General features: G+C 39.0%; 3 protein-coding genes across 10 annotated transcripts in view; 2 read left to right on the top strand and 1 right to left on the bottom strand.

Annotated features, from left to right (window-relative positions):
• LOC127447651 (target of Nesh-SH3-like) overlaps window positions 1–6,454 on the top strand; it is a 44,932-nt gene extending 38,478 nt beyond the window's left edge. For all 4 annotated transcript variants that reach the window (XM_051709618.1, XM_051709617.1, XM_051709616.1 and 1 more), the window contains one exon: window positions 4,023–6,454. In XM_051709618.1, coding sequence (XP_051565578.1) covers window positions 4,023–4,138 — 116 coding nt within the window. In that variant the 3' untranslated portion in view covers window positions 4,139–6,454. The remainder of the gene's footprint in view (window positions 1–4,022) is intronic.
• A 2,405-nt stretch (window positions 6,455–8,859) lies between these two features.
• On the bottom strand, window positions 8,860–25,532 carry LOC127447659 (protein TFG-like). 3 transcript variants are annotated; one of them, XM_051709631.1, is made up of 8 exons: window positions 25,412–25,532; window positions 22,069–22,256; window positions 21,711–21,794; window positions 16,036–16,182; window positions 13,695–13,844; window positions 13,324–13,476; window positions 10,131–10,214; window positions 8,860–9,776 (listed from the first exon to the last, which is right to left on the bottom strand). In XM_051709631.1, the coding sequence occupies exons 2-8, from the start codon at window positions 22,250–22,252 to the stop codon at window positions 9,391–9,393; spliced, it is 1,188 nt and encodes a 395-aa protein (XP_051565591.1). In that variant the 5' UTR covers window positions 22,253–22,256; window positions 25,412–25,532; the 3' UTR covers window positions 8,860–9,390. The 3 variants fall into 3 exon arrangements, with proteins under 3 accessions (XP_051565591.1, XP_051565594.1, XP_051565593.1); XM_051709634.1 differs by having other exon boundaries at window positions 8,860–9,773; XM_051709633.1 differs by having other exon boundaries at window positions 22,069–22,253; window positions 25,412–25,515.
• On the top strand, window positions 16,220–19,490 carry LOC127447661 (uncharacterized). 3 transcript variants are annotated; one of them, XM_051709638.1, is made up of 2 exons: window positions 16,220–16,634; window positions 16,925–19,490. In XM_051709638.1, the coding sequence occupies exon 2, from the start codon at window positions 17,713–17,715 to the stop codon at window positions 18,652–18,654; it is 942 nt and encodes a 313-aa protein (XP_051565598.1). In that variant the 5' UTR covers window positions 16,220–16,634; window positions 16,925–17,712; the 3' UTR covers window positions 18,655–19,490. The 3 variants fall into 3 exon arrangements, with proteins under 3 accessions (XP_051565598.1, XP_051565599.1, XP_051565600.1); XM_051709639.1 differs by having other exon boundaries at window positions 16,838–19,490; XM_051709640.1 differs by having other exon boundaries at window positions 16,220–17,364; window positions 17,611–19,490.
• Window positions 25,533–27,488: the final 1,956 nt, after the last annotated feature.

Below are 27,488 nucleotides of genomic sequence, written 5' to 3'. Positions count from 1 at the left end.
AATGGCAGATGTTAAGGATTAAAAGCTGAAAACTGATAGATAAGCAATGCTAAAAAAGCTAGCAGGCTACAAACACAGACTCGATCTAGGCGCCAGCAGCAACAGGTAAAATACACACAGATGAAACAGTAGAAAAGCGGAAAAACCCGAAACACGTGGTAAAATGACAAAGGATAAAACGACGAACGTATGAGATTAAGATTAAGCAATGCTAAGCAGGCTAGCAGGTTACAAACACTCGCGCAGCGTGCCATCAGCAACAGAAACAGGAAGTCCAGTGACGTTCACCTAAAAATAAAAAATAAACTATTGTGTATGTGGCAACTATATCTGCATATCACGCACATGAAGCTGGCGCATCTATAGGCAAGCATGATTTAATCATAAAGTTCCTTAAAGGAGAAAGACGATTAAACCCACCTCGGCCTGCTACAGTCCCGACTTGGGACTTAACTTTAGTCCTAAATGCTCTCGAAGGGCCCCCCTTCAAACATTTTGACTCTGTTGATTTCCACATGCTCTCCGTTAAGACCACACTACTGCTGGTTCTGGCCTCAGTAAAATGGGTCGGTGACTCACATGCACTATCAATCGACAATTCATGTCTGGAGTTTGGCCCCAGTCTTTCAAGAGCCACTGTCAAACACAGAAAAGGCTATCTGCCTAAGGTCCTAACCATGCCCTTCAGTACACAGGTGGTTCACCTTCAGGCCTTCTTCCCTCCTCCATTAATTCAGATGAGGAACAATAATTGCATATGTTATGCCCTGTGCGGGCACTACACGCATACGTTGAGCGTACACACCAGTTCAGACTGTCTGATCAGCTCTTTGTATGCTTAAGAGTCGCAGGGTAAGACTTGCCCAATTGGTGTTAAAGCACACTCAACTAGAGGCATGGCCTCCTCATGGGCACGGACGAATGGTGTGTCCTTACAGGACATGTGTTTTGCAGCAGGAAGGTCCTCTCAAAACACATTCGCAAGGTTTTATAACCTAGACGTAACATCTCTCTCTTCACAAGTCCTCTCTCTTTAGAGAGCTTGCTATCCATTGGCCAAATATATATACTTATGCTCCTCCCTTTTAGGATGAGCTCCCCATCTTTTACACAGCCGCCTGCATTAGGGCGTTGCAATTTACCGTAAGTCACAAGCACTTACATTATAAATAAACTCCCTTCCCCACTGGGTTTGTGAAGGAGTTAATTCATACTATATGACTATAGTTCAAATATTTGTCCTGAGTGCTGCCCTCCTGCCCAACACGAGGGTCACTCACTGTGGCATACTCTTGTCGGTAGCCATCCCATGAGACTGCGGCATCATGCTTCTTTTCTGGGAGGTTATTTTGTGTAGTGTGGTGTGACGGGATTCTGTTCCCCATATGTGTTAATAAATGCAATGTCGAGTGTACTGAGTCGTAAGGGAACAACTCGGTTACGTCCGTAACCTTGGTTCCCTGAGCCGAAGGGAATGTGATATTACGAACGCCAGCCACACTACAAGACTCAGAGTTCTTGAGGTATGAGTGATGCGCTCCTTGTTCTCAGTCAGAAATTTTGAGAAAATGGTGTTTGTGCACCTGTTTTTATAGTGGACAGTTTTGGGCTAAAACAGGCGGGGCTCAAACACCATAGCCAATATTAGAATATTGGCATTATTGTAGAGAGGTTTCAACTAGGTCTTGTAAGCAGGCACTCCCCTTCGTCTCAGGGAACCGAGATTATGTACATAACCGTGACATTTTTTCATTATCCTTTTTTTAAATTTCAAAACGGAAATGGAATGAACGGAAGATACATGGATTCACGCAGTGGCGAATTCTCAGGGCCAGCAAAGCCTTCTCTGCTGGCCTAACATGCCAAATAAATAAATATTCTTAATCACCTTTCTGCCTATGTATTTTTAATCGCTTTCCACTCTTAATTAATCTACAAACAAACAGAGAAAAACAAAAAGTTTATCCAGTCAGAATTTATTCCTTGATGCTTACATGCGAAGCCTGATGGCTGTTTCACAAATCGCATGCCCGAAGCAGCCGGTGAGTTTGAGCTCCACCCTGTCAGGCCTTCAGAATTTCTTCAGAATCCCTCAACAGTGCAAATGAATGCACGTCTAATGTCAGATTGTCAGATTAATCAGCCAATCAGATTGATTTATTTGTTCTTGGTGGGTGTGGTCTTTAGGATATTTCCCGGTCGAGGCCTTCTAGCTGGCCTTGAGTGATGCAATCACGCTTTAAGCGCGAAGAGCGCGAGATCTTGCTGACAAGTCGGCTGTCACTGCTGTTATTGCCATTGAGAAAGAGATCCTTATGGATTTACAAACACGAGACGTTCTGCATGACCGTGTGATTGCTTAATTTATTAAACAGGAAAGGAGGACTGATTTTCACTTCAAGTAAATTGGTAAGTGCTTTTTGCATTGTTATAGCAACATCAGGAGTTTTTTAAGTGTAAATTAGGCTGCTTGAGAATTCAGTGTCGAATCAAGTTTTGAAAAGTAGTGCTGCGTTCCATTCAACTCGGAAAGTCAGATTTGACAACTTCCTACTAGGAAAAGTGGAATGGAATGCATCTTGAAGTCAGAATTACAACTTGTAGGCTCGAGCAGAAATTCTCAACTCCGATTTTGCCAAGATGCAGGGGCATGATGTCAAACAAACATGTCGACCCTCAGGGAGATAATACAAAGTGATAAACATTCACTTTATTAAGTAATATCGATAAATTAGTTCGTTTCCACATTACATGATATTAAAGCTTGTTTACACATGCCTGCAGAACAGGTGTATAAAACATGGTAAATTATAATCTCTTTTGATAATCGTACACCTTAAGCACAAATGCTAGCACTGCAGCATTGTTTATCAGTTGGGTTGCTAGGAGACTAATGAGAGTCAAGCCCCTGCTAAGCTAACAGGAGCATTGCAGATTTGTTTTCTTAAACGTCATCTTCTGAATATCAGGGAATGGAATGCATTTATGGTCGGAGATATCAAGTAGGAATATCCCTCATCCAACTTGAATGGAAAGCAGCATAACTGTGTACCCTGACGAAACTAAATTTATTGCAAGCAACATTTAAATCGCAAATATTATTAGATAGATTTTTCCAGGTATTATAGACCTCCTTGGTAGATTCATATGAAAAATTATGATTTTTGAATGTCTGTTCGGGAGACATTCATTTCACAATATGGTCATTCTGCAGTTACAATTAGGCTTACTTAAGCATTAAGTGTCGTTTCAAGTTCTGGCTTTCGAGCATGAACGTGTTTTTAAAATGTCAATTGGTATTACTAGTTAGCTGCGACATAATGTATGATGCCCAAAGGCTTATTCATTCTGAAACTGTGTTTTCTTAATGGCATGAATCACACTGAAGGCCTAGAATTTAAATGCACGGCCCGCCACTGGATTCAAGACACATCACCGTTTACACCCGGAAAAATGCGTATCCTGTGGCCACTTGAAGAAGGTCTCTGATTTCATGACTGCATACATCAATTACTACATTAAAATTTTGCAGTACTGTATGTTAATGGTTCCAAAAAAATAAAAAATGAAATAGAAAGCAGCATTAAATCGACACAATTCTCCCAATAATACTTGCATTTTAATCTAACTACAAATGTGCTACTTCAAGCAGAAAATATATAAACAGAATACCAGTATAAAATGAACTTCGAATATCCATGCTTCATACGATCTGTATCTCTGCATGTTGATATCAGCCATACTAAAGAAGTTCTATGAAGTCTTGAGCATGTATAAGCATGCACGTTGTAGGTTTTTTCTATTGGACAGTTAGTATGTCACACGTAGCCTTATTTTAGTGCAGTGGTTTCGACTACTTGTAAAGGTGGTTTGAGTGATCTGATCTCAAAATGTTTTGCACCCTGTTTACACCTGTATTTAGTTCTGTCCACTTGTAATTGGATCACTTGAAACGGATCATAATATCAAGTTTAAATAAGGACGAGGTCAAGAGGCATGATGATTTTTCCTCTTTTATCAAGGCTATTTCCGGGCTATGCGTCAAGAGCCTGTCAGGTTTGGGGAGATTGGAGGAAATTCCCAGATCAACTATGTGGCCTGGTATGAGTGTGGGATCCCCATTCCAGGAAAGTGGTAGGACCCTGAGGCACAGATGGAAGATACGACTGATATGAAACATCAGGTCACAAGAGAAGCGGTGTTGTGCAAGATTCGATACCCTCGCCGAATCCTGTTCTCCATGGACCCCAAGAGGTAGCTGTGTAATGCCTGTTCAAAAATGTATCAAGACTGTGATATCTAGTTCTAGATAATCAAAATAGCCTTTTCTGTTTTCCTTTTGTAGCAGTGGTAGCTACAAATAATAAATAGTAGGTCTACAAAGATATACAAATTTAATATACTTCTAGCAAAATTGAAGAAAGAACACAAAATAAGTCATTTCAAACAAAATCTGGCCAAAAATGTTTTTAAGTTTGTTTCAGTAGTTTGAAACAGCTTGCCAGCGCGAACACAGGAAAATATTGTACTGGCTATTGTTACACATTCTTACTGCGATTGGTCCACATTATAGGTGGGTGTGACCCGGTGCCCTACCTACTTTGATGCCAACATTTTTTTCTGGTTCGTTTCTCCACTCAGTTGACATCAGTAAATATGAACACCTTGCAGTGCAGAGCTGTTGAGCTAGTGCAAACTTAACTCCATCTGGACAATTGTTTGCATAGAGCCATTTTCCAAGACCATGTTGTGATTGTTTTTAAATTGAGTCTACAAAAGTCTATAAAATACAATATTAAATGGTAACCAGTTCATATTATGGCCACGTATAGCATGTGAGCATTAGCACCATGAATGCACAATGTAAACATTACACATTATCTTCTACATATTTTACTTTAAATCATCACAGAGTGGTTAAAACAGCTTCTTTTCCTGATTTTGTGTATTCTACTCATAGAATGAGGCAATAATTCATAACTTTCATCTTAATGTTAATGTTTTACATGTAGTCTCTTGACAGGACAGCATGCATCTAAATGCTCTGCTAAACGCCAGTCCAATAGCGGCATAGACAGTTCGCAAATAATATACTGTTGCAACCTTTTTTACAGACTGACAAAGTAACTTGTGAAGGGTATATGCTAGGCTAGCAGGTGAATAGATTTGTGTAGGGATGTCCCGATACCGGTAACAGACTACGCTCATGTACTTGTACTCCTAAAAATGCTCTGATATCAAAAACCAATACCATCTGACCTACCAGTGTCATTACTTACACATTCAGCGTACATATTAAAATCACGTCATGTAATTGTGAGATTATTAAACAGCAAAAACTGCGATTTAATTTGCTAAATATATAGTTTGTATGTGCAGCATTTTAAATGTGAGTGCTTGTGAATGTGTGAAGCCGGTGTTGTGTTGACATTAAGACACAAAGTGCTCATACCATTTAGAGCTTGTACATGGAAAAACACCATCATGTTCTGTATAAAAGCAATTCATTTGACAAAAAATAATACAATATCATGTTGAAAATTAATTGTTATACTTTCATTTGAAGTTCAGATATAATATATATATATAAAAAACAGATATTGGACTCTGTATCGGCGAGTACCAACAAAACATTATTGGAACTCTTACTCATTCTCAAAAAAAAATGTATCGGGACATCCCTAGATATGTGATATGCTAAGCTAGCAGGCTAATCAGCTAGCACTATTTTATCGGCTAACAACATGCTAAGTTAGTAGCCCAACCATTAACCATATCCGGCTATATGGTTATATGGACATCATAAAATGATTTTGTTGAATTTATAATCAAGCACCAAATACAATCAGAAATTCTTTCAGCCAATAGAATCACTTTGTGTTCAAGGGGTGTAGGATTATTGGGGGGAATAGAATCTTGCACAACACCTGACTTGTTACATGATTAATGTGTATATAGAATGATTTTGTAGATTGAGTATGCATCTAAGTTTTTGGTTATCAGGCACATATAAAATTATTTATATGCTCAAGCAGCGCATTAAACAGAGAAAACGGAATAAATATTACCATTATGTGCAAGAAGTTTAATTTGGGAGAATAAAGGAAAGCAGGCTCCTTTAATGGCTAAAGCAAAGTATATATTATTTATCAAAATGTTGAAATGGCAATAGTTACATATTTAACAGTGTTTGTTTGTACACAAAGCTCTCGGCAACAAACATTAACACACCTGCCAAACTGAAAGGAATGTTCCAACTTCCCGAATGTTCAGTATAAGTTAACCTTTATGAACAACTGTGACATACTCTTGATCACAGACAATAATTTTGACTGGTCCCTCAGCTTGTATGATCAGTTGTAAAATTGGGTGTTCAGTAATGTACCTACAATGGAGGTTTAAATGCTGAAATGTGCATCTCATATTTTTATTAAAGCGGTTATATTAATTTTTCCATTGAAATGTGTTTTTTGAGCTGTAAAGTTGTCTAAATCAGCCTTTTAGTTGTATGGCTGTGACCACTGTTCTTGGTGGATTCACTTCTGGTTTTCTGCTAAAAATGCAAGCTTAACAGTCCAAACACAATATTAATAAGGTGAATTTTAAGACTTGGCCATATATATTCTCAACATACACAGATCTTTAAAGGACAGTTCACCCAAAAATGAAAATTCTCTCATCATTTACTCACTCATGCATCCCTGATGTGTGACTTTTTTTCTCTTCTGCAGAATACAAACAAAGAATATCTCCGCTCTGTAGGTCCATACAATACAAGTGAACGGGGTCCAAAATCTTTAAACTTCAAAAAGCACATAAATGCAGCATAAAAGTAATCCATAAGACTCCAGTGGTTTGATCCATGTCTTCTGAAGCGATCGATCGAATCGGGTTTTGGGTGAGAACAGACCCAAATGTAACTCCTTTTTCACTGTACATCTTGCCATTGCAGTCTCTAGGCACGATCATGAGATCAAGCTCGATTACACTTCCTAGAGCCATCTAACACTCATGCATCAAGCACTAGGAAATGTAATCAAGCTTGAACTCATGATCGTGCCTAGAGACTGCAATGGCAAGATGTACAGTGAAAAAGCAGTTACATTTGGGTCTGTTCATACCCAAAACAGATTGGATCGCTTCAGAATACGTGGATTAAACCACTGTAGTCTTATGGATTATTTTTTTGTAGCCTTTATGTGCTTTTTGGGGCTTCAAAATTTTGGTCACCATTCACTTGCATTGTATGGACCTACAAAGCTGAGATATTCTTCTAAAACTTTGCGTTCTGCAGAAGAAAGTCATACACATCAAAGATGGCATAAGGGGGAGTAAATGATTACCTTTTGGGTGACTTACTCATTTAAAGTCTTAAACCTTTCATGGTGCAAGTATATTTTGTATTTGCCAGGAATAAAAAAAAATAAAAAATAAAAAAAATCACAAGAATCACTTCATTAATTGTTTTGTACAGAAGTTCAATGACTCATGATTTCCAGGGAAGGTTTATAACAGCCAAATTTTATAAACTTGTTTTTCCTTAAACTCATTTGATTTTTATGTGGTTTGAATTGAATCTGCTCTACCAATAAAAGCACAAACAGCGTATTTTATGTTTTATGAATTTTTTTTACAAACCACTGTTTAAGAGAAAAAAAATGCAGCTCTGGAAAAAATTAAGAGACCACTGCAAAATGATCAGTTTTCTGGATTTACTATATATATAGGTATGTGTTTGAGTAAAATGAACATTTTTGTTTTATTCCATAAAGTACTGACAACATTTCTCCCAAATAAAAATATTGTAATTTAGAGCATTTATTTGCAGAAAATGACAACTGGTCAAAATAACAAAAAAGATGCAGTGTTTTCAGATATTGAATATTGCAAAGAAAACACATTCCAGAGGTTTTCAATGGGGTTCAGGTCTGGAGATTGGGCTAGCCATGACAGGGTCTTGATCCAGTGGTCCTCCATCCTAACCTTGATTGACCTCGCTGTGTGGCATGGAGCATTGTCCTGCTGGTAAAAACGATCCTCAGAGTTGGGGAACATTGTCAGAGCAGAAGGAAGTACGTTTTCTTCCAGGATAACCTTGCACGTGACTTGATTCATGCGTCCTTCACAAAGACGAATCTGCCTAATTCCAGTCTTGCTGAAACACTCCCAGATCATCACCGATCCTCCACCAAATTTCACAGTGGGTGTGAGACACTGTGGCTTGAAGACCTCTCCAGTTCTCCATCTAACCATTAGATGACCAGATGGAGGATCGGTGAAGATCTAGGTGTGCTACAGCAAGGCTGGAATCGGGTGTAGATTGAGGACCACCAGAAGAAGGAAAGACCCTGTCATGGCCAGCCCAATCTCCAGACCTGAACCCCATTGAAAACCTCTGGAATGTGATCAAGAGGAAGATGGATGGCCACAAGCCATCAAACAAAGCCGAGCTGCTTGAATTTTTGCACCAGAAGTGGCATAAAGTCACCCAACAGCAGTGTGAAAGACTGGTAGAGAGCATGCCAAGATGCATGAAAGCTGTGATAGAAAATCAGGGTTATTCCACCAAATACTAATTTCTGAACTCTTCCTAAGTTAAAACAATAGTATTGTGTAATTTAAAAATGAATTTGAATTTGTTTTCTTTGCATTATTCGAGGTCTGAAAACACTACAGCTTTTGTTATTTTGACCAGTTGTCATTTTCTGCAAATAAATGCTCTAAATGACAATATTTTTATTTGGAATTTGAAAAAAAAATAAATAAATTGTCAGTACTTTATAGAATTAAAAAAAAAAAAAAGTGTCAATTTATAGAAAATCAGATCTAAACAGCAGACAAAACTTAATTCTATGATTTAATAAATAAAAAAAATCTCCCATCTTTTCACTCTCAAAGATTTTATTAACTTCCTGAAAACAATGTTACAGTTTATACAGAAATTAAAGGCTTCACTGCAGAGGGCCAGTCAGGGGTTAGTAAAACCAGGACAGAGGGCTTTGAAAAAGTAAAGAAAGAGAGAAAACTAAACAAATGTCATATCCTTAGATTATTATTTTATAGTGTTTAAACAGAGACCATATAAATGACATGGTTTATGACAAAATAACACCAACGATGAGACTGGTGATAAAATAAAATGCACACACAAAACACATTCTTTCACTTTTCATACAACAGACACACTACCACACCGTTTGGTCTCCTATGTGTGCAAACACACACATATACAATCGCACTAGCTCATTCTTGTTCTTTCAAACATCCATCAACATTCACCCAAAGCACAAACAAACATGATATTAGGATGTCAAACACAGAGATTCAGAGGGGCCGATGCACTGGAGACACAAAAAAGACCACAGGTGCTGTGGGGTCATTAAAGGGCTTTTACCGATACCCAGGGCCTGGCTGGGCATAGCCCTGGCCGTAAGGGGGGCGGTTTCGGGCATAGGGGTTAGCACTCCCGGGAGGAGGGGTGGCACCAGGCGGAGGGGTGTATCCAGGGCGGGGTTGATAACCCCCTGTGGCCTGGGAGGTCGGAGCCAGGCTATAGTTAGCTGGCTGCTGAGAGGCCTGGGATGTGTAGTTTTGATGCGGAAATGCTCCGGGTGGGTACTGGGCTGGTCCCTGGGGAGCAGGAGGTTGTGACTGGCCGGAAAACCCAGGGGCGGAGCCAGGAGCACCAGCAGCCTGAGAAGTAGGGGTGGGGTAATTCTGGAACTGCTGTTGGGGAGCAGCAGCCTGGGGAGCACCAGGCTGAGGTGTATAACCTGCTGAAAAAAAAAATGTAATAAAGCAAACAGAAAGGTTAATTTTAAAGTTTTATTTGTCAAGTGTGGAAAAGTAAACTATAAATATGATTGTAATTCAAAGTCTAAAGAGGCATACTCTTATTGAAACTTATTGAAGCCATTTAAAACTACTTTGTTGTTGTTGTTTTGTTTTTTTAACAAAAGGTGTCAAACAATTCTTAAGGTATCTAAGCCTTTATTTCTGAAAATGACAAATTTGATATTGGACTAACTTAAATAATAAAAAACTGTTTGCCAAAGATTGCATTGGACAGAGCTAAAAGTTCTGCTCTAATGTACAAAAGCCTCAGTATTATGCATTTCAAAGAGAATTACCAGAGTACTGCATCCCGTACTGCTGCTGGAGTCCAGCTGGTGGAGGGTATCCACCTGGAGCCTGATACTGCTGATACATCTGACCTGTTAATGACAGCAAAAAGGTTTCAGTTTAAGACAACATGAGTTCTCATATGAGTCAGAGTGTTAAGGGCACAGAGAGGGAATTTCTTTAAGAAATCCAGGACATTTAAGGATCGGCATACAGCTGGTGGATTAGGGTGAGGATATCCCACTGTTACTGATGTAAAAAATGTGCTAGCATCTTCACTACTCCAGACACTGTGAGAACTTGGCAGTCCTATACTGCATATTTTGTTAAACTTTGTATGACAAATTGCTTGCTATGTGTCTCATTTGTAAATCGCTCTGGATAAAAGCATCTGCTAAATGACTAATTGTAAATGTTTAAGAGATAGCTGGGACACCAGAGGGCTATAAATATTAATAACCAACTGATCTCTCTCTGTGTAGTGATATATATTACTGTGGGATATTTGGCAGATTCCTTAGGAATATCAACAATACATAGCCAATACACAGGTGCTGATTGGAAACATACAAATTAGAAAGCTAAAAGCCACTAATATAATGAACAAACAAACAGCAGATAGACAGGGAGCATGGATCATCCACACACTGGCCTGTGACAGTCTACTGACCATCTGTGCAGAGCACAGCTTTTGACAGAAGTAGAGGAGAGACCTCTGACCAACATCCAATAGCCCAAGGTTGTTTCAAGACCTGAATAAATAAAATTAATACCATATCCCCATACCAGAACAAACACAATATCGAAATAAATCATGTATCACAGACTCTTACTTAAACAGGCAGGGGCACACATTCAACATGGCCTTAACATTGCTTAGAAGTAAATCAGGGTAGGCTATATGCAAGTTTAAAATACTCAAAACATGTTTTTCACATATATATCACATTAAAATTGGTTTATGTACCATTATTTGAATAAATACAAATTAGAGATTGACAGATATTGCACTGTGCTGAAAGCCAGTTAGCCTGCCAATAGTTTTTTTTTTTTTTAATTGGTAGCCTACACTAAATGTTCTTAGTCTTTCCTTCCAGTGATGGGGAGGGCCAAACAGAACTGAATTAAATTCCAGATGCACTTTATGGTTGCATCTGCTCATTCAGATAAATAAAACTTGCACGCCTACAATAATCTATAACGTATTACAATATAAACAATTAAAAGTAAACACTGTCATATTTCATCAACACTATATCATCATCATCAACAGTTAATATTTAGTGATGGTTTGTCAAATTTCCGATATGGCTTAATGATTGTGAACTGCTCTGCAACAGCAGGAATCACTCACAAGCCCCTGCGTGCTTGGAGAAAATACAACAGTGCTGCGTTTTCACTTTGAATGATACAGCGCATGCATTTATTTAATTAAATCTTATTCTTTTGAAGTCTGATAATCACATTAGGTCACATCACAATTTCGGTCATTCCGCCCCCAAATTTAAGACCTGTTTAAATAAAAATGAAGACTTTTGTTGTTTCATTTAAGATATTTAAGACTTTTTGTGACCTTAAATTTCAGAAAACTGTATTTAAGACATTTTAAGGATCCGCGGGAACCCTGTAGCCACATATACACACACTCCAAGGCTCATAAATTAATTGTGTGCATCACAACCAAGAAGCTAATGAGGAAAGGCTGTGCGCGTGCCCCACAGTGCGATGAATGATGGAAATTATAAAGCAAAGAGAGGCATCACAGATCCACAACTCTGTGCAACCATGGAAACCAGCTGCATGATTTGCCGAATCTAGATTTAGCTCTGTACAATTCCACTTGTGCACTGGGCTGATGTGGATGTTTGGAAAACAGAGTGGGAGATCAAATCCAGTGGATGAAAGTATGCTCTGAACCCACTACAAAGACTTGCCAGTTGAACCATTGTTCATTTTTCTTTTGCTGGAATCTCTGCCAAGAGCATTGGCAGACAATCTGCATGGGGCTTTTATACAGCACTAACATAACCAGTAAAGATTTCCCTAAATGTTGTGTATGAGCATGTGAGAATGTGCATTAGAACACTGCCCTAACCACAATCTTGTCTCTTAGACTATTACATTAAGGCGCAGTCACATTTACCTTTGTACAGTGAAATTCTGCGGGCGCAGAAGGCATGGTGGATGTGAAGCACGTATTAAACCAGCAAAACACTAATTGCCAAGCAGTCTATTTTTAAAGCACTTTATACTCTGGGAGATTGAAATGAAAAGAAACTCACTGCTAAAATGATATCCTTGTCCATTGTGAATATTCAGTGTAGCTGTGTACTAAGCACTGCACACAAAAAGGTCACTGCCAAACCAAGCAACTTATTGGTCAATGCAGCGAATTTGCCTGTCGAAGTTCACCAAACTTTAACTCCATGCGAAATCCGTGAAGGGAAATTCCTCACCACCGGAAGTCCAACACGCAGATTCACATTATGACTGTATTTCACCAGCAGAATTTCACAGTGTGTGTGAAAATGTGGTAAATGTGACTACGCCTTTAGACTATCATCAACAGTTGTATGAAACACGTGCAATTTTGTATATACATTACAATAACATAGTATATATACACTTGCGCGCATCCTTGAGACTTGAGACATGACGACATTGCCGGTAAGAAAACAAGGTGAGCAGCCAGTGCTCACTGGTTTTTATAATACATTCTGGGAACTTTTAGGGAGTGTACGTTAGAAATGGACTACCTGACCAGTGCCCTGACTACTGAAGTAGGCAGCTAATTATGACACATCCTTTGAAAATTGCAGGAACTGGTCCCATCTTGCACTACAGTAAGACGATCTGAGTTTTGTGGCTTTTAGTCCATATCTATTTTACACCATCTATACGCTAGTGTACTCTTTCAAGTTGACAAAGTTAACCTTAAGCAGATATACACAACATCTGGTAATGCCACCTGCCCTTAGATGTTCCACCCCAGACTTCCCGTTTCAAAAATAAATGTCAACACAGAAAAAGAAAACTGCACTCATCAAGAGATTTCATGGGATCTATAACAAACATCTGGGTCTGAATTACTTATTTCAGTCCTGGTGTTTTTTTGCATTTCCTTCCTAATGACACTCCACTTCTTATAGAAATCACAATAGAAACTGATTTTTAGACATTAGGTACCATAAGCACATTTACCATCCACAGCAGCAGAGGAAGGTTGTTGGACCCCTGAGTAAGGTGGGGGGGCCTGGGGAGCCACAGGATGAGGTGCTGCTGAGGATGAAGAGCCAATACTGTCTGGAGTAGCAGAGCGTTCCTCTGCAGTAGCGGTGGCAGCTACAGCAGGAACTGAAATACAAGGAAGGGAGAAGGAATAAAGCATTCATTATAAAACAGTTCTGGTTATAAAATTTGACAGAATAAGTCATGTGTGAAGTCATTGTAAAATAACACACACCAAGACATCATAAACTAGGCTTAAAGAATGGCCACCAAAATAAGTTCAAAAACTTGGGTAACACATTTCTAATTGAAGATAAGTAAAATCAAATACAGTGTCTATGTACCTGGGGCAGGTTCCTCGGACAGGCCAAATGCTGAGATGACATTCTTGTTGACCTCTTCCTGGTTTTTCAGCGGGTCAAACGCAGACATGCTAGCAGCACTCACCGGAGGAGCCAGCTTCACTGTTGAATCTACTGCTTCATTCATGCATTCTGTCACAAACAGATATAAGAACAAGACAGCTTTAGTACTGCCTGTCATCATCTCTCTAGACCAGTGGTTCTCAACCCTGTTCCTGGAGGCCCCCCAACACTACACATTTTGGCATCCTTAATCAATCACACCTAATTCAACTCATCAGGTTGTTAGTGGAGACTCCAAGACCTGAACTGGGTGTATCAGAAAAGGGAGATATACATAATGTGCAGTGTTTGTGGGCCTCCAGGACAGGGTTGGAAACCACTGCTCTAGACACATTTATGAGGTCTGATTCCAAAGGAATAGTTCACCCGAAAACAGGGCTGGACAATAAGGACTGCCCGAATGGCCCGGGGCCAGCGTGAGAGAGATTCTGGCCAGTTGCTAGAACTGTCAATTGCCCGATCAGGCCAGTTCTGCATTTATAACATTAGTGCAAGCAAACAACAAGTGAGAGTGCACAAAAATTACACAGAGCGAACGAAGTCTTCTAACCGAGGAGCAAGCGCGAGTATATTTATCTCGCAAAGATGCGCGACTGCACAATATACTGGACGCGCCAAGGCGCAGTCCTGTGCACGCACAAGATCGTGCAGACACCGAGCCAACTCTCCTAGCACTGTCCTCGCTCTTTTCCAAATGTCTTAGCAGCAGCTATTACCAATGTGTAGAAAAAAGAAAGAAAGAAAAAAAAAAAAACACTTAATGAATTTCGTAGTGGGATTTAATGTGAAAAGCAGTAATCCACACATTGGAACACAAAAAAAATCAACAGTTTCATTCTATAGGACTGAAAATCCATGTCTCTCTGTGGATATGTCTCATCATCATCTCTCTCTCTGTGCAGCGTAGCTGTTTATCATGCATATGCTCTTGTAAAGGGACAGAGCGCTAGTTTTATTCCCACTGTAAAAAAAAAAAGCACATTTTCTCTCATTACTTCGCCTTTAGAGATGAAGCGCCGAATGAGACGTAATAAACTTTGTTAAACCCCAGTTATACACGTGTCTGGAAATCATGAGCTGCTCAATATCCAAAGTGTAAGTATAGATTTAATTAGGTTAGTTTCAAAATGAAATAATTCGAAATCATAATGGTGTTTGATATGAAAAGAAACAAAATCACTATGGCAATTAGGCTATTATTATCAGAGCTGTTCAGCTGCAGGGTGAAGATGAATATTTGAAACAGTCTACTTTATATCATCCTCATAAAACACCTGTTACATGTCTAATTTCTGGACCGTACAGGTATTTTTGTTTTTGTGCATCAGTCAGTGTTGGTCTTTAGGTTGTCTGATTTCATGTTATATACACATCCTTAATTCACAGATTAGGCCTAATATCTCCCTAATGTATATTACACGTCACAACAGATTTGGTTGCAAGTCTCTTCTCAGGGATTTATATGTTTATTACATTCAGCCAATAATCACATCTTTAACTCAGTGATTAAATCTTTGATCCTGTGTGTGAATACACTACACATGGCCAAAAGTTGCATGACAGCATAAACGGGTGACCGAAAACCCATCATCTGCACAACAGAACTCTTCACTTAAAAACTCATGTGTAAATGGCAGGACGGCTGAGGTTAATATGATGTACTTATGAATTTATATCTGTAAAGTGCTTATATGGGATTACATAAGGCATAAATCATATCTTGCAAATTATAAATGTGATTCAGTTTGGGGGAACATTGTCTTAAAAACATAATAAATGTAAACAAATAATTATATTTGGACACATTTTATAGCCATGATGGTAAAAACAGCTATTTATAATTTTTGTTTTGGGGCCAGTGAAAATTTTGGCAGGGCCAGTAAAAATCTGAAGCACTGTCCCGACTGGGCCAGTAGAAAAAATCCTTAGCGTTGAGCCCTGGAAAATGAAACTTCTGTCATTAAATCACCCTCATGTTGTTCAAACTTGTATGCCATTCTTCCATGGAACACAAGAAACACAGAAATACTAAATGTTCATACTTGCTTTATTTCATACAATTTCTTCTAGACTTGGAATATAGCACACAAATCACACATAATAGAATCTTTATTTTGTGAATTAACTTTAAAATATTCCAACTACCATAATCTGAATGATTTTATATAGTGGACTTTATTACACTTGGTTTTGTGTGTTTTAAATGCTTTGGATACAGTATTGGATATGAAGAACAAGCAGTGTGCATGTATGCATGTACCAGTTGCTGGGTTGTTGCTCCCTGGGACAGACTCGGAGGGCGGCTCCAGGCTGTCCAGCAGGCTGTTAACTTTATTCCTCAAATGGATCAATTCTCTACGCAGATGCTTCACCTGAGACGACTCCAGTGGCCGAGGCTGCCCATTCACTGCAAAAACACAACCAAGAGTTTTGACAGCACTTTGAAAGGTCAAACATCATGTCCAAATCAATTACGTCATGATAATGTTAAGAGTTTTAATTCTAACAAGCCTTAAAAGGTGCTGTAAGTGAGTTTTGCCCTCCTGGAATGTCTACCAGACTAGCCGTTAAATTAGCTACGCCCCCTCTTTTGCAAAACTGCACTCCAAAGATGCAAAAACACAAACACACTAGAGACTGCATTGCGTTGGAGCCTATGGAGGGGGGTAGCATTTTGCCATCCATAACCGTTTCACAGGAACAGGACACCGTACCAGCACTTATACAAGCATATAAGGACAACTCTGTGAATGTGCTCTATGATTTACAGGCAGCAAGTATTCTGATTGCTAAACAAATGATCTGACCATGGATATCTGTCCTCCACTGTCTACCCAGCCTAAGGCTGTTATCTGACAGGTAAGAGGCATTTTCTGCATTTCATTAAACGAAATCACTTACAGCAACTTTAACCGTGAAAAAAAATGTTGTTGGTCATTTAGTTTCTTTATCAGTGCTTTGAAAAAGATGGCGCCGCAGATAGCTGCTTCGGTGTGGAGCTCTCTAGCATTTTTGTTACTTTTGTTTGTTTGTCATATTTTTTGTCACTCTTTCCCAATCAGTTTCACCAGGGATGAACTGCTGAATATTCGGCACAGCATACCTGATAATTTTTTGCAAGCGTTTGATTATTCTGACGTTTTATTAAGACATCTTAGCTGGAGACACAGCGGTGATCTGACAAACGATCCAAAGACGCATGCCAGTGAAGCGAGCCGGCGCACTTGTGAAGCTTAATCAACGCGGCTTTAGGTCTCTGCTGCAGAGTATTCATCTGGCGAATGTCCGCTCCCTTGCCAACAAAACGGACAAACTGCTTCTGCTCAAACAAATGAGGACTTTTCTAACTCCGCTGCTCTGTGAAGCTATCCAGGACAGCGCGTTACATCCGCTGGGCTTTTAGCTGTTCAGAGCAGATCGCATTGTGGAGTTATCGGGGAAAACGAGAGGCGGTGGAACATGCTTTTACATCAACAAAAGTCGGTGTACAGATGTAACAGCGTTGAAGATGTGCTGTTCAAATTTAGAGGTGCTCTTCATCAACTGTAAGCCTTTCTACTTGCCACGGGAGTTTACCTCATTTATTCTGGTGAGTGTTTTGTCCCGCCACAAGCATGCATGAATGCAGCATTGCATCAGTTGGCTGATCACATCACAGACACCGAGCAACAACACCCGGACTCACTTATTATTCTGGGAAATTTTAATAAATCTAACCTCACCCGTGAACTGTCAAATTACAAACAACACATCACATGCCACACCAGAGAAAGAAATATAATGAACCACTGCTACACCACTGTAAAGGATGCATATCGCTCTGTCCCACGTACAGCTTTAGGACTCTCTGATCACTGTTTGGTTCATCATCTCCCGACCTACAAGCAGAAACTAAAATCAGCTAAGCCTGTAGAAAGGACTGTAAATAGGTGGACCAATGAATCAGAGCTGGAACTACAAGCCTGCTTTGACTGCACTGAATGGAGTGTTTTTGAAGCTGCAGCCACAGACCTGGATGAGCTCACAGATAATGTGCCATCATATATCAGTTTCTGTGAGGATATGTGCATCCCTACTAAGACATTTGTATCATTCAATAATGATAAACCATGGTTTACAGGAAAACTCAGACAGCTTTTTCATGCCAAAGAGGATGCTTACAGAAGTGGGGATAAAACATTGTACAACAAGGCCAGGAACACTTACTAAGGAAATCAGAGTGGCTAAAAGAAGCTACTCTGAAAAGCAGAAAAAGCAGTTTTCAGCCAAAGATCCTGCATCTGTTTGGAAAGGCCTAAAAAGCATCATCAAGAACAAGACACCTCCCCCTCGCTCTGTAGAGAGTCAACTAATGGCTGATGAACTGAATGTGTTTTACTGCAGGTTTGAAAAGCCCAGTCTCACACCCCTCCCCCACTCTGATCTTCACTTCACACATACACACACTGGAACCCCTCCTCATGCTACTCAATCTGCACTTATGATCTGTGAGGAAGATGTGTGCCAGGTCTTTCAGAAACAAAAGACTAGGAAAGCTTCAAGCCCAGATGGTGTTTCACCTGCCTGTCTGAAAGTCTGCGTGGGTGATCAGCTGGCTGTCTGGTGCGGTCACAACAACCTTGAGTTTAACACGCTCAAAACAGTGGAGATGACAGTGTACTTCATGAGGAATCCCCCGTCACTCCCTCCATCCCCCATCCTGAACAGCACTGGAGTCATTCAAGTTCCTGGGCTCTACCATCTATCAGGACCTAAAGTGGGACACCCACATAGACTCCATTGTGAAGAAGGCTCAGCAGAGGTTGTACTTCCTTCGCCAGCTGAGGAAGTTAAACCTGTCACAGGAGCTGCTGAAACAGTTCTACTCGGCCGTCACTGAGTCTGTCCTGTGTACATCTATAACTGTCTGGTTTGGTTCAGCCACCAAATCAGACAGAAGGACACTACAACGGACAATCAGAACTGCTGAGAACATTCTTGGTGCCCCCCTGCCCACCCTCCAAAATATGTTTCTCTTCAGAGTGAGGAAACGTGCAGGTAGAATCACTCTGGACACCACACACCCTGCCCACTTCCCTCTTTGAACGGTTGTCCTCTGGCCGGTGCTACAGGGCACTGAGCGCCAGGAAATCCAGGCAAAAGAACAGATTTTACCCTCATGCATTTTCCTCATGAACAATTAATCTGCCTCAGGACTCCCCCATTGTGCAATAATGTAAATACATCTCATGTACATATAAAAATTCACATATTTATTTCAATAACTGTACATACCCCTACCTTGCACTTACATTACCACTTGCACATGTATATATGCCATTCTGTTATGTGTCCTATTATTTGTATGTCTATTTAGACTTTTACCTCGTTTCGGTGTCTCACTTTGTAAGTCTCTTACATGTTGTGTGCACTTGTTTCTCCTATCACCAAAAAATATTCCTTGTGTATGTGAGAACACTTGGCAATAAAGCTCATTCTGATTATTCGGAGCCTCACTCTGTGTATCTCCGGCCACAGTGAAATCTTATTGGTCCAAACTCCTGCTCTACATATTAAACATCACATATTGAATGATTTGTTGTGATTCTATCACAGTTGTTCAGTTGTTACTTTATGCAGCATTTTGGCTTTTTGTGAAGACAAAAATTATAAAACACTGGAGACTTGTTCCACTACAACTGGTTAGGTCACAGTGTCAAAGCCAACAAGCTAAAACAAAATTTAGGTAAGCAGACTATGTCTATGATGAGGTAATCCAAAGTTTTTGACCTCGGAATGCTCTCTCTCAAGTCCATATGTGTGAGATCAGCTGCTGCTTGAACCATTCCAGGCTGTTCAGAGATCACATGAGCTGTAGCAGGCGTCCAACCCAACCCCTAGGCGCCAGCCACACATTTGGGATGTATACACGTATGTGACATTTTTCAACTATGAACCAGTACGTTTGAGATCTATAAATGCTTTTCCCAAAATCACATCACTCTCCCTTTCCTTACCTTCTGCCCAAAACACTCTTTTAGAGTGTTTTGAGCAGAGCTACATCTGCAAACACAGGACTGGACATTAAATTATTTGGCTGGAGCACAGAGCCTTTGGACAGTTTAAGACAACACAGCAGACTAGACCAAAATAAATTCATATTATTGTGTTTATTTTAAAGGAGAGATGCACAGGTCCAATCTTTAAGTATGTGAAATTGTTTTTTATTACATTTTCAAGATGAGAATATATAAAAGATAAATTGCCATGTTGCTGGCTTTTGTTGCACCCACACATATTGCAATCCTTGAGTTTGGTTAGGCCTGCCAAATAAATCACTGTGTTAAATAGTGCATTAGTGAACCAGCCCAAAACTCTAGCCTCTGTAGCATTTGTGAAACCATTTGAAGAATAGCTGGGCACATGCTGAGAACTGGCTCTGAAACTGCACTGCAGATGTACCTGAATAAGCCAAACATTGCAGGATGACATTACTGGGCGAGAAACTTGGTCTAAGTTGCTTCTCTTGGAAATAATTATTTGCTAAATACTAGTGTGAAAAGAGAGTAGATTTTTTTCACTATGTGATTGAGAACAGGCAACAGCCAAACAGAACTAAAATGATGAGCCTGCTACTTACATTGATGAAAAGTTTAAAAGTTAACCCAACTTTCAGATAACTTAAGATATATAAATTGTTTACATTCTTGAAGAGCTGTGGAAATGTCCATTTTATAGTGCTATATTAAATCTTTCATATTTAAAAACTGTCCTGCTAAGCCATATTACAGTGGCCCTAAAGACACTTAGACCACACTTAAAATGAATGAAAAGTATGAAAGGTAATTTTTTGTGGATGTATGAGGTCAGTTCACCTCCACTGTCCTGTCCAACTACTTTTTGTTTTCATTTCAAAGAGTATATCCGTTTTATCATTAATAACCTACATGCTTTTAGTAAAAAAAAAAAATTCTTAAAGACCTCTTATCTTTCGTTTACAATCAATTCCATTAGGTTTAGGTGACTTCACTGTCCAAATAGTTTTGAGTCACTGAACATACTGTTTTGTTGACTTTTGTTAGATTTAACCAATGGTTAATTACAATAATACCGTTTATGAAAAATAAGCTAATTTTTCCATTCAATTCTATGCAGAAAAAAAGGTTTTAGCCATAAATGACTATTCTAAATACTGATTTATTGTAGTCTGATTTTTTTCCATCATCATTACCCTTTAATATTTTACAACATTTGACAGTAAATGATGTACACGGATAACCTTACACATCCAGCTACACAGACCCAATATCAACTTAAGTCTTGTTCTCCTGTGCCCTCTGCTGGACACCAAAACCTTCAGACGAGTTAACCCACAGAGTCTCAAAAATCTCCTGGTTTAAAGAAATATTACCAAGGACAGTATTTTTAAGATTAAAAGAGCTTAAATCTACAATATTGCACTATCCTGCTGCTGTGGTATTATCTGCTTAACAGAAAGTCCATTTTAACCCAAAGGTTACATTACAACACACTGTTTTCTGGGTCACAAAGACACAGTGTGGAATTGAGAAGCTTAACTTGATATGCCTCTTTTATATTGGTATGAAAAACTCCATACACAGTGCATAAGGACTATGGGCTGCTTATGAGCTGCTTAGTTTTAGTCCAGTATACCTTTCTGTTTCTGTTGTTATTCTGTTTTGCACAGACACCACTACCACTGAAGCGTTTATGGAATATGATCCTCCTACAGGTAAGGTAAACCCAACATGCTCAATGACCTTAACTGTGGGCATGATTAGCACTGATGTTAAGGGTGTTGTTGTGATCTAGTGTTGAAGAAAATTCCAGGACAAACAACTTTGGATAATCGATAGAGCTTAAATTGTAAATAACCTGGAACATTCCTTTAATGTCAGGGAGAGCAAAAATCCATAAAGATTGCTGTTTTCTTACCAAAAAGAGTGAGCTTCAATATTCTACTGCACTGGATTGCAAAGGACAAATCAGAACTGTCGAATATAGTGATATGGTCATCATCTGAAAGAGAATGGACAAAAGAATGAAGAAATAAATTTTAGAGAATGGATCAACAAGCAGGAGTACATTCCTGCAATTGCATTCCTAGCCCAAAGTCTATGAAGGTATAAACCTACCAAGAGATTAGTTTGTCATAGATATTATAGTTTAATGCTAAATGACTCATGACATACATATGAAGAAATACACAGATATGCTTGGTGTGCACAGTTTTCATAAACAATCTTTACGTTTGTGTGAATGGTACATGCATGTATTAAAGCCTATAACTGACCTTCATCCTTATATTTGATTGTGACCTCATCGCTGCTTTGTAGCTGCCCACGGAAGACACGCTGCATCATCAGCAGGAGCTCATCATAGGTAATGTCTTCATTGTGGATGGGGATCTGACGAATATCATCCCCCAGCTGAGCTTTAATGATCAGCTTCCCGCTTAGGTCCAGCTGGCCATTCATACTGCTGGAAAAAAAAGCATTTTTACTAGATGCTCGTGGATGACTGGTACCGTTTTTTTTAACGGCTGATTTTTGTTGCTGATATCTAAAGTGAAGGGTGGCCGATGTACTACAATGGCAAATGAGATGCACATAAAATTGTCAAATTAAATGAGCACAATTTTACAAAATATTTATACAAAGGGCCTCATTGCTGAAACACGAGCAGAATTCATTGTTTAAATCGTTCATAAAGCCGTTCTGACATAAATTCTTGGATTCATGAAAGCTTTCGTATTTTCAAAATGTTAGTAGTTACAAACTAAATTTACACCTGCTCCCGATCACGTGTAAATTGTGTGCAAGGCACCCGAACGTGTTGTGTTCTTTCAGGCAAACATTTGATAGTGAACTTAAGTAACTAGGCCTGTCATGATTATAAAATAACCATCTGATCGCGGTTATTTGATCTAAATGCGGTTATTTCAGACAACCGCAATTATTGGGTATTCAAATTCCAGTCACATTTTAATGTGCAAATAAGGGAGTTTTAAGCGAATATACGGTTTAAATCCAAAGAATGCTGCATTTGTGTGTCATTCAGTTAAACTCAGAGTCCGAGCGTCACTGAGCCGCAGTCATCAACCAGATCTTATCCAAAAAAAGCGCGTGAAGCGCTCTGATGCGCATGCTGTCAGCAGAGTCTCGCACCAAACTCCTGTGAAAATATAAACAAACAAGTATAAACTTTGATATAGTGAATGCAAAGTGCTCCGGTTTCACTTTAAACGATCATGTAATGGCAAATGTTCCTGGTTCAGATGAGCTGTTGACACACAGTGACAAAGACTGCACGCTTACTCAATTTCTGTGGAGTAATAAAATTATTAAACGAAATCTCAAAGGTTTTGCTTCATGACAAATAAAGACTTGTGGGTTTAATAATCTGAGCAGTAAAATAATGTGTGAAAATGAAGAAATTAGGAAATAAATATTTTACTATTGTATTAAAAATACTATAAAAATATAAAACATATCTGGCACCAACAATCATGCCATGGTCCAAATCACTGAGATCACATTTTTCCCCCATTCTGATGGTTGACGTGAACATTAACTAAAGCTCCTGACCTGTATCTGCATGATTTTATGCACAGCACTGCTGCCACACGATTGGCTGATTAGATAAATGCATGGACGATTGTTGGTGCCAGACGGGCTGGTTTGAGTATTTCTGTAACTGCTGATCTCCTGGGATTCACACACACAACAGTCTCTAGAATTTACTCCAAATGGTGCCAAAAACAAAAAAAACATCCAGTGAGCGGCAGTTCTGTGGACGGAAATGCCTTGTTGATGAGAGCGGCCAACAGAGAATATCCAGACTGGTTCACACTGACAAAGTCTACGGTAACTCAGATAATCACTCTGTACAATTGCGGTGAGAAGTATAGCATCTCAGAATGCTATTTTGAGATGCGGGTTGGCGCTGTTTTGGTGGCACAAGGGGGACCTACACAATATTAGGCAGGTGGCTTTATTGTTGTGGCTGATCGGTGTATATTAAATGTACACGCTTATAGAAATAATAGCCCTTCGGAGTAAAATCAATAACACGATCTGTAAGGACACAACTATCTCTTCTACCTAAAGCACAGGATTTTTCACTTCCATCCAGACCACATGCTACAATTAACCATGAAATGTGATAGTTGTAACTCAATGAGTGTCTCTTTACCCATAGCTAGTTCTCATGCCTTTGCTATTGATACAAAAATGTCACAACAGTTACAAAGTGAATAATCAATTATGTAATTCTCCATATGACATTGTGGGGAGGGATCTTACGACTAGAATAATACAATCATGTGGGAGATCTTCTGAAAATACCTTTTCACCTTAATTAGGCAAGATGTACTCATCCAAATTATAATAAAGTGAGAAAAAAGCACTGTGCAAAGCCTCAAACTAATTGTCATAAAAATGTAAGCATGTCCCAGCACTGTACGGCTACTGTACAGTGCTGGGACATACTATGACTTTATATAAGTCTAAGGGTCATAAGATAAGATAATTTGGCACATGTGGATGGCACAATATCTTTGCCAGCCAAGTACAGACTTTGGCTTCTGTAAAAGAAAGATTGTGTTTTAAATTAAAATACAAAAGACTCGAGAGTGAGTGTGTGTACATGATCGATCAGGGACAAATTTATCAGGAGAATACACACAAGTCTTCCTCTGATTAGTTTACCCATTGCATCAGCCTAGCCCTGTAGACAGGCCTGTATTTAACCAAACTGGAAGAACAAATGGAAGTTACTGATAACAGCACCATGATTTGAACCAAGTGCTTTGACCATTTTTGCTGAATAGATCAAGAAAATTGCAAATCCTTAAAGAGAATGTCTGCTTGACAACCATAAACAACTGGTGACATAACATGAAGGCTCAAAAAAGAAAAAGACAAGCAGCAAGATTTCCCCGATTACCACTCTTGCTTTGCCTTTGTATTAGCAGACAACACTTTCTAGAAATAATGATTAATATCTATGAAAGTTTTATCTGGTTTGGCATGCTATTAGAAACTGTATGATGCCCGCAACGCTTTTCCAACAGCCCTTTGCACTGATACCTTGCCTTTTAAGTTTATTTCAGATTTATTTATTTATTTTTTTAACTGAAATTCGTTTTAGACCGGCTGATGATGTGGTTTCTGGGTTGTAAAGCTGATTGCATCAGATATCAGGCCACCGTTCAAAAGTCTTGCCAAAAGATGGTCCATTTAAAACAAACCAACAGGCCTCATGCACCTGATGATGCAGCAACTTCCTGCCAAATCAGGGTCTTAGCACAATAAGTCATGACACCGGCGTTAAAGGATAAAAGATTGTACAAAAATCTAAAGCAAATAATTAAAACGACCATTCCCCTTGTTTTACAGATTACTATTGTAGCACGTCATACTGTGATTTAAAAACAATGACTTTAGTAGACAAAACCTCTTTTTTTTTTTTTTGTTTAGCTTGCCCTAGTTTCAAACAGGCTAAGCTAGTCTAATGCTAGCTAGCTTGACATCCAGTTAACTGCTAATGCTTAATTTTTTTTATGCGCCCTACAAACATCTAAAATGACCATATAAAGTATATAAATGTTTATAAGAGAGGTCTCATGTCTCTACCTGGTGGTTTGGACGTGTTAATCCCAGCAGCAAGCCTGTGTGTCCTGGACTTCAGCTAAACGACGCCTGACTGACTGAATGATCAGGAACGCCTCACACTGTACGTGGCAAAAAAAAAAAAAAAAAAAAAAAAAAAAAAAAAAAAAAAAACCCGCATGCGCGGTGTCTACACACTGCTTTGCACATATTTGAAATGTAATCACAACTGATGAGTTTTTTTATTATTATTTATTTATTTTTTATTCAATGCCATTAGAACAAGATGTTATCGATAGCCATTGACATAAAAAAAACAATATTTTACATAAATTGCAGTTCCTTTTAAACTTCACGTTTTCAGTGCTTTATTGTTTTTCCAACAGGTTTAGGATATACGATTCAAAATCACACACTTTGAAAATCTACCGGAAATAGTAGACCATACGCGCAACTTTGGCATACCTTTTTAAACATAAAGTGATTTGAGACATACTAATTCTCATTTCACATACTATTTACGACGGATAATATGCACAGTGAGACGCTTTGAGTAACCTTAGGTCTCGTTTGGAAGTATGCGTCCTCCGGAGGTCGCATTTGTCGGCCGCATACGTCATCGAGGCTGTCTCGTTTCAGAAAAGTGAGTAGGACACTTCGAATGCAGCCTTCGAATGCGACCTTCTTTCACGGGAATTCGGAGGATGCATGAGGTGTATCCTTCGTGGGCACTCATAACCCACAATACTTTGCTTCAACGGAAATGTCTAAAAAAAAAAAAAAAAATAAAAATAAATAAATAAATAAAAAAAAGCCAATTTGCCCATAAATATGATGTTCAAACGCAAGGAATGTTAATTCCCAAGTTGAAGTACCTCAGTAGATGAGTATATAATATGTATAATTATATTAATATATAATTAAAATAAAGTATTAGACTACAAGTACACCTGTAAAATCTATTTTGTTTTCTCTTTACATCATAACTCTCCTAAAATGTACCTCATACATTCCCTTCCAAAGGGACTTTGTTCCCTTCTCACTCAAAGCGCTCGCGCTCATTAAAGAGTGGTGTGCTGTAAGCAACCATGTTCTGTTCCGTTTCCGTTTGTCCTACGAAGGCCATCTCATTTAAACGAGGCTTGTTTAAAGGAGGACACTCAGTATACTGCAGCCTTCAAAGGACGTGTCCTACCTAGCATGCATTCTTCCAAACGAGACGCAGCCTTAGGCTGTGTCTCATTTTGAAGGCTGCATCCTCTGGAGGTCGCATTTGCCGCATACATCATCAAGGCTGTCTCGTTTCAGAAAAGCGAGTAGGACACTCTGAATGCAACCTCCGAATGTGACCTTCTTTCTTGGGAATTCGGAGGATGCATGAGGTGTATCCTTTGTGGGCGCTTAGAACCCACAACTCTTTGCTTCAACGGAAATGTCTAAAAAAAATAACGCCAATTCGCCCGAAAATATGACCTTCAAACACAAGTAATATTAATTCCCTAGTCTGTGTCTCGCTTCGAAGGCTGTGTGCTAGGTAGGATGCATCCTTTGAAGGCTGCATTATACCAAGCGTCCTCCTTTAAACAAATCTTAAGCGAGACGGCCTTCGTAGGACAAACGAAATGTAACATGGTTGCTATGACAGCATGCCACTCTGAAGTGGAAGAGAAGTGAACAAAGTCCCTCTGGAAGGGAATGTATGAGGTACATTTTAGGAGAGTTATAAAGATGTAAAGAGAAAATATAATAGATTTTACAGGTGTACTTTTAGTCTAATACTTTATTTTAATTAGATATTAATATAATTATACATATTATATACTCTGCACCCATCTACTGAGGTACTTCAACTTGGGAATTGACATTACTTGTTTGAACATCATATTTATGGGCAAATTGCCGTTATTTTTTTTTAGACATTTCCGTTGAAGCAAAGAACTGTGGGTTGTGAGTGCCCACTGTAGGGCTTTACTGGTTGTTTTGATCAGTGTTACTATCAGAAATAATTAATAATTATTTCTTTAGTTATTAATTAATATTAAAATTAATTAATTGAATCCAACTCATTAAAACCTCATATGGGGCTCCAGTAAATGTAGTG

Source organism: Myxocyprinus asiaticus, chromosome 10 (assembly GCF_019703515.2).
Source record: "Myxocyprinus asiaticus isolate MX2 ecotype Aquarium Trade chromosome 10, UBuf_Myxa_2, whole genome shotgun sequence".
Classification (NCBI taxonomy): domain Eukaryota; kingdom Metazoa; phylum Chordata; class Actinopteri; order Cypriniformes; family Catostomidae; genus Myxocyprinus; species Myxocyprinus asiaticus.
This window is presented reverse-complemented; position numbering and strand designations above follow the sequence as displayed.

What these genes read in the sequence shown, in the direction of transcription:
- LOC127447661 (XM_051709638.1), top strand. Translation starts at nt 17,713, where the DNA reads ATGAATCAGAGCTGGAACTACAAGCCTGCTTTGACTGCACTGAATGGA.
- LOC127447659 (XM_051709631.1), bottom strand. Translation starts at nt 22,252, where the DNA reads ATGAATGGCCAGCTGGACCTAAGCGGGAAGCTGATCATTAAAGCTCAG. An exon ending in AATCAAATATAAGGATGAAG is followed by an intron (nt 21,795 to 22,068) that starts GTCAGTTATAGG and finishes ATTCTCTTTCAG; the next exon opens with ATGATGACCATATCACTATA. An exon ending in ATTGAAGCTCACTCTTTTTG is followed by an intron (nt 16,183 to 21,710) that starts GTAAGAAAACAG and finishes GTGTTTTTGCAG; the next exon opens with TGAATGGGCAGCCTCGGCCA.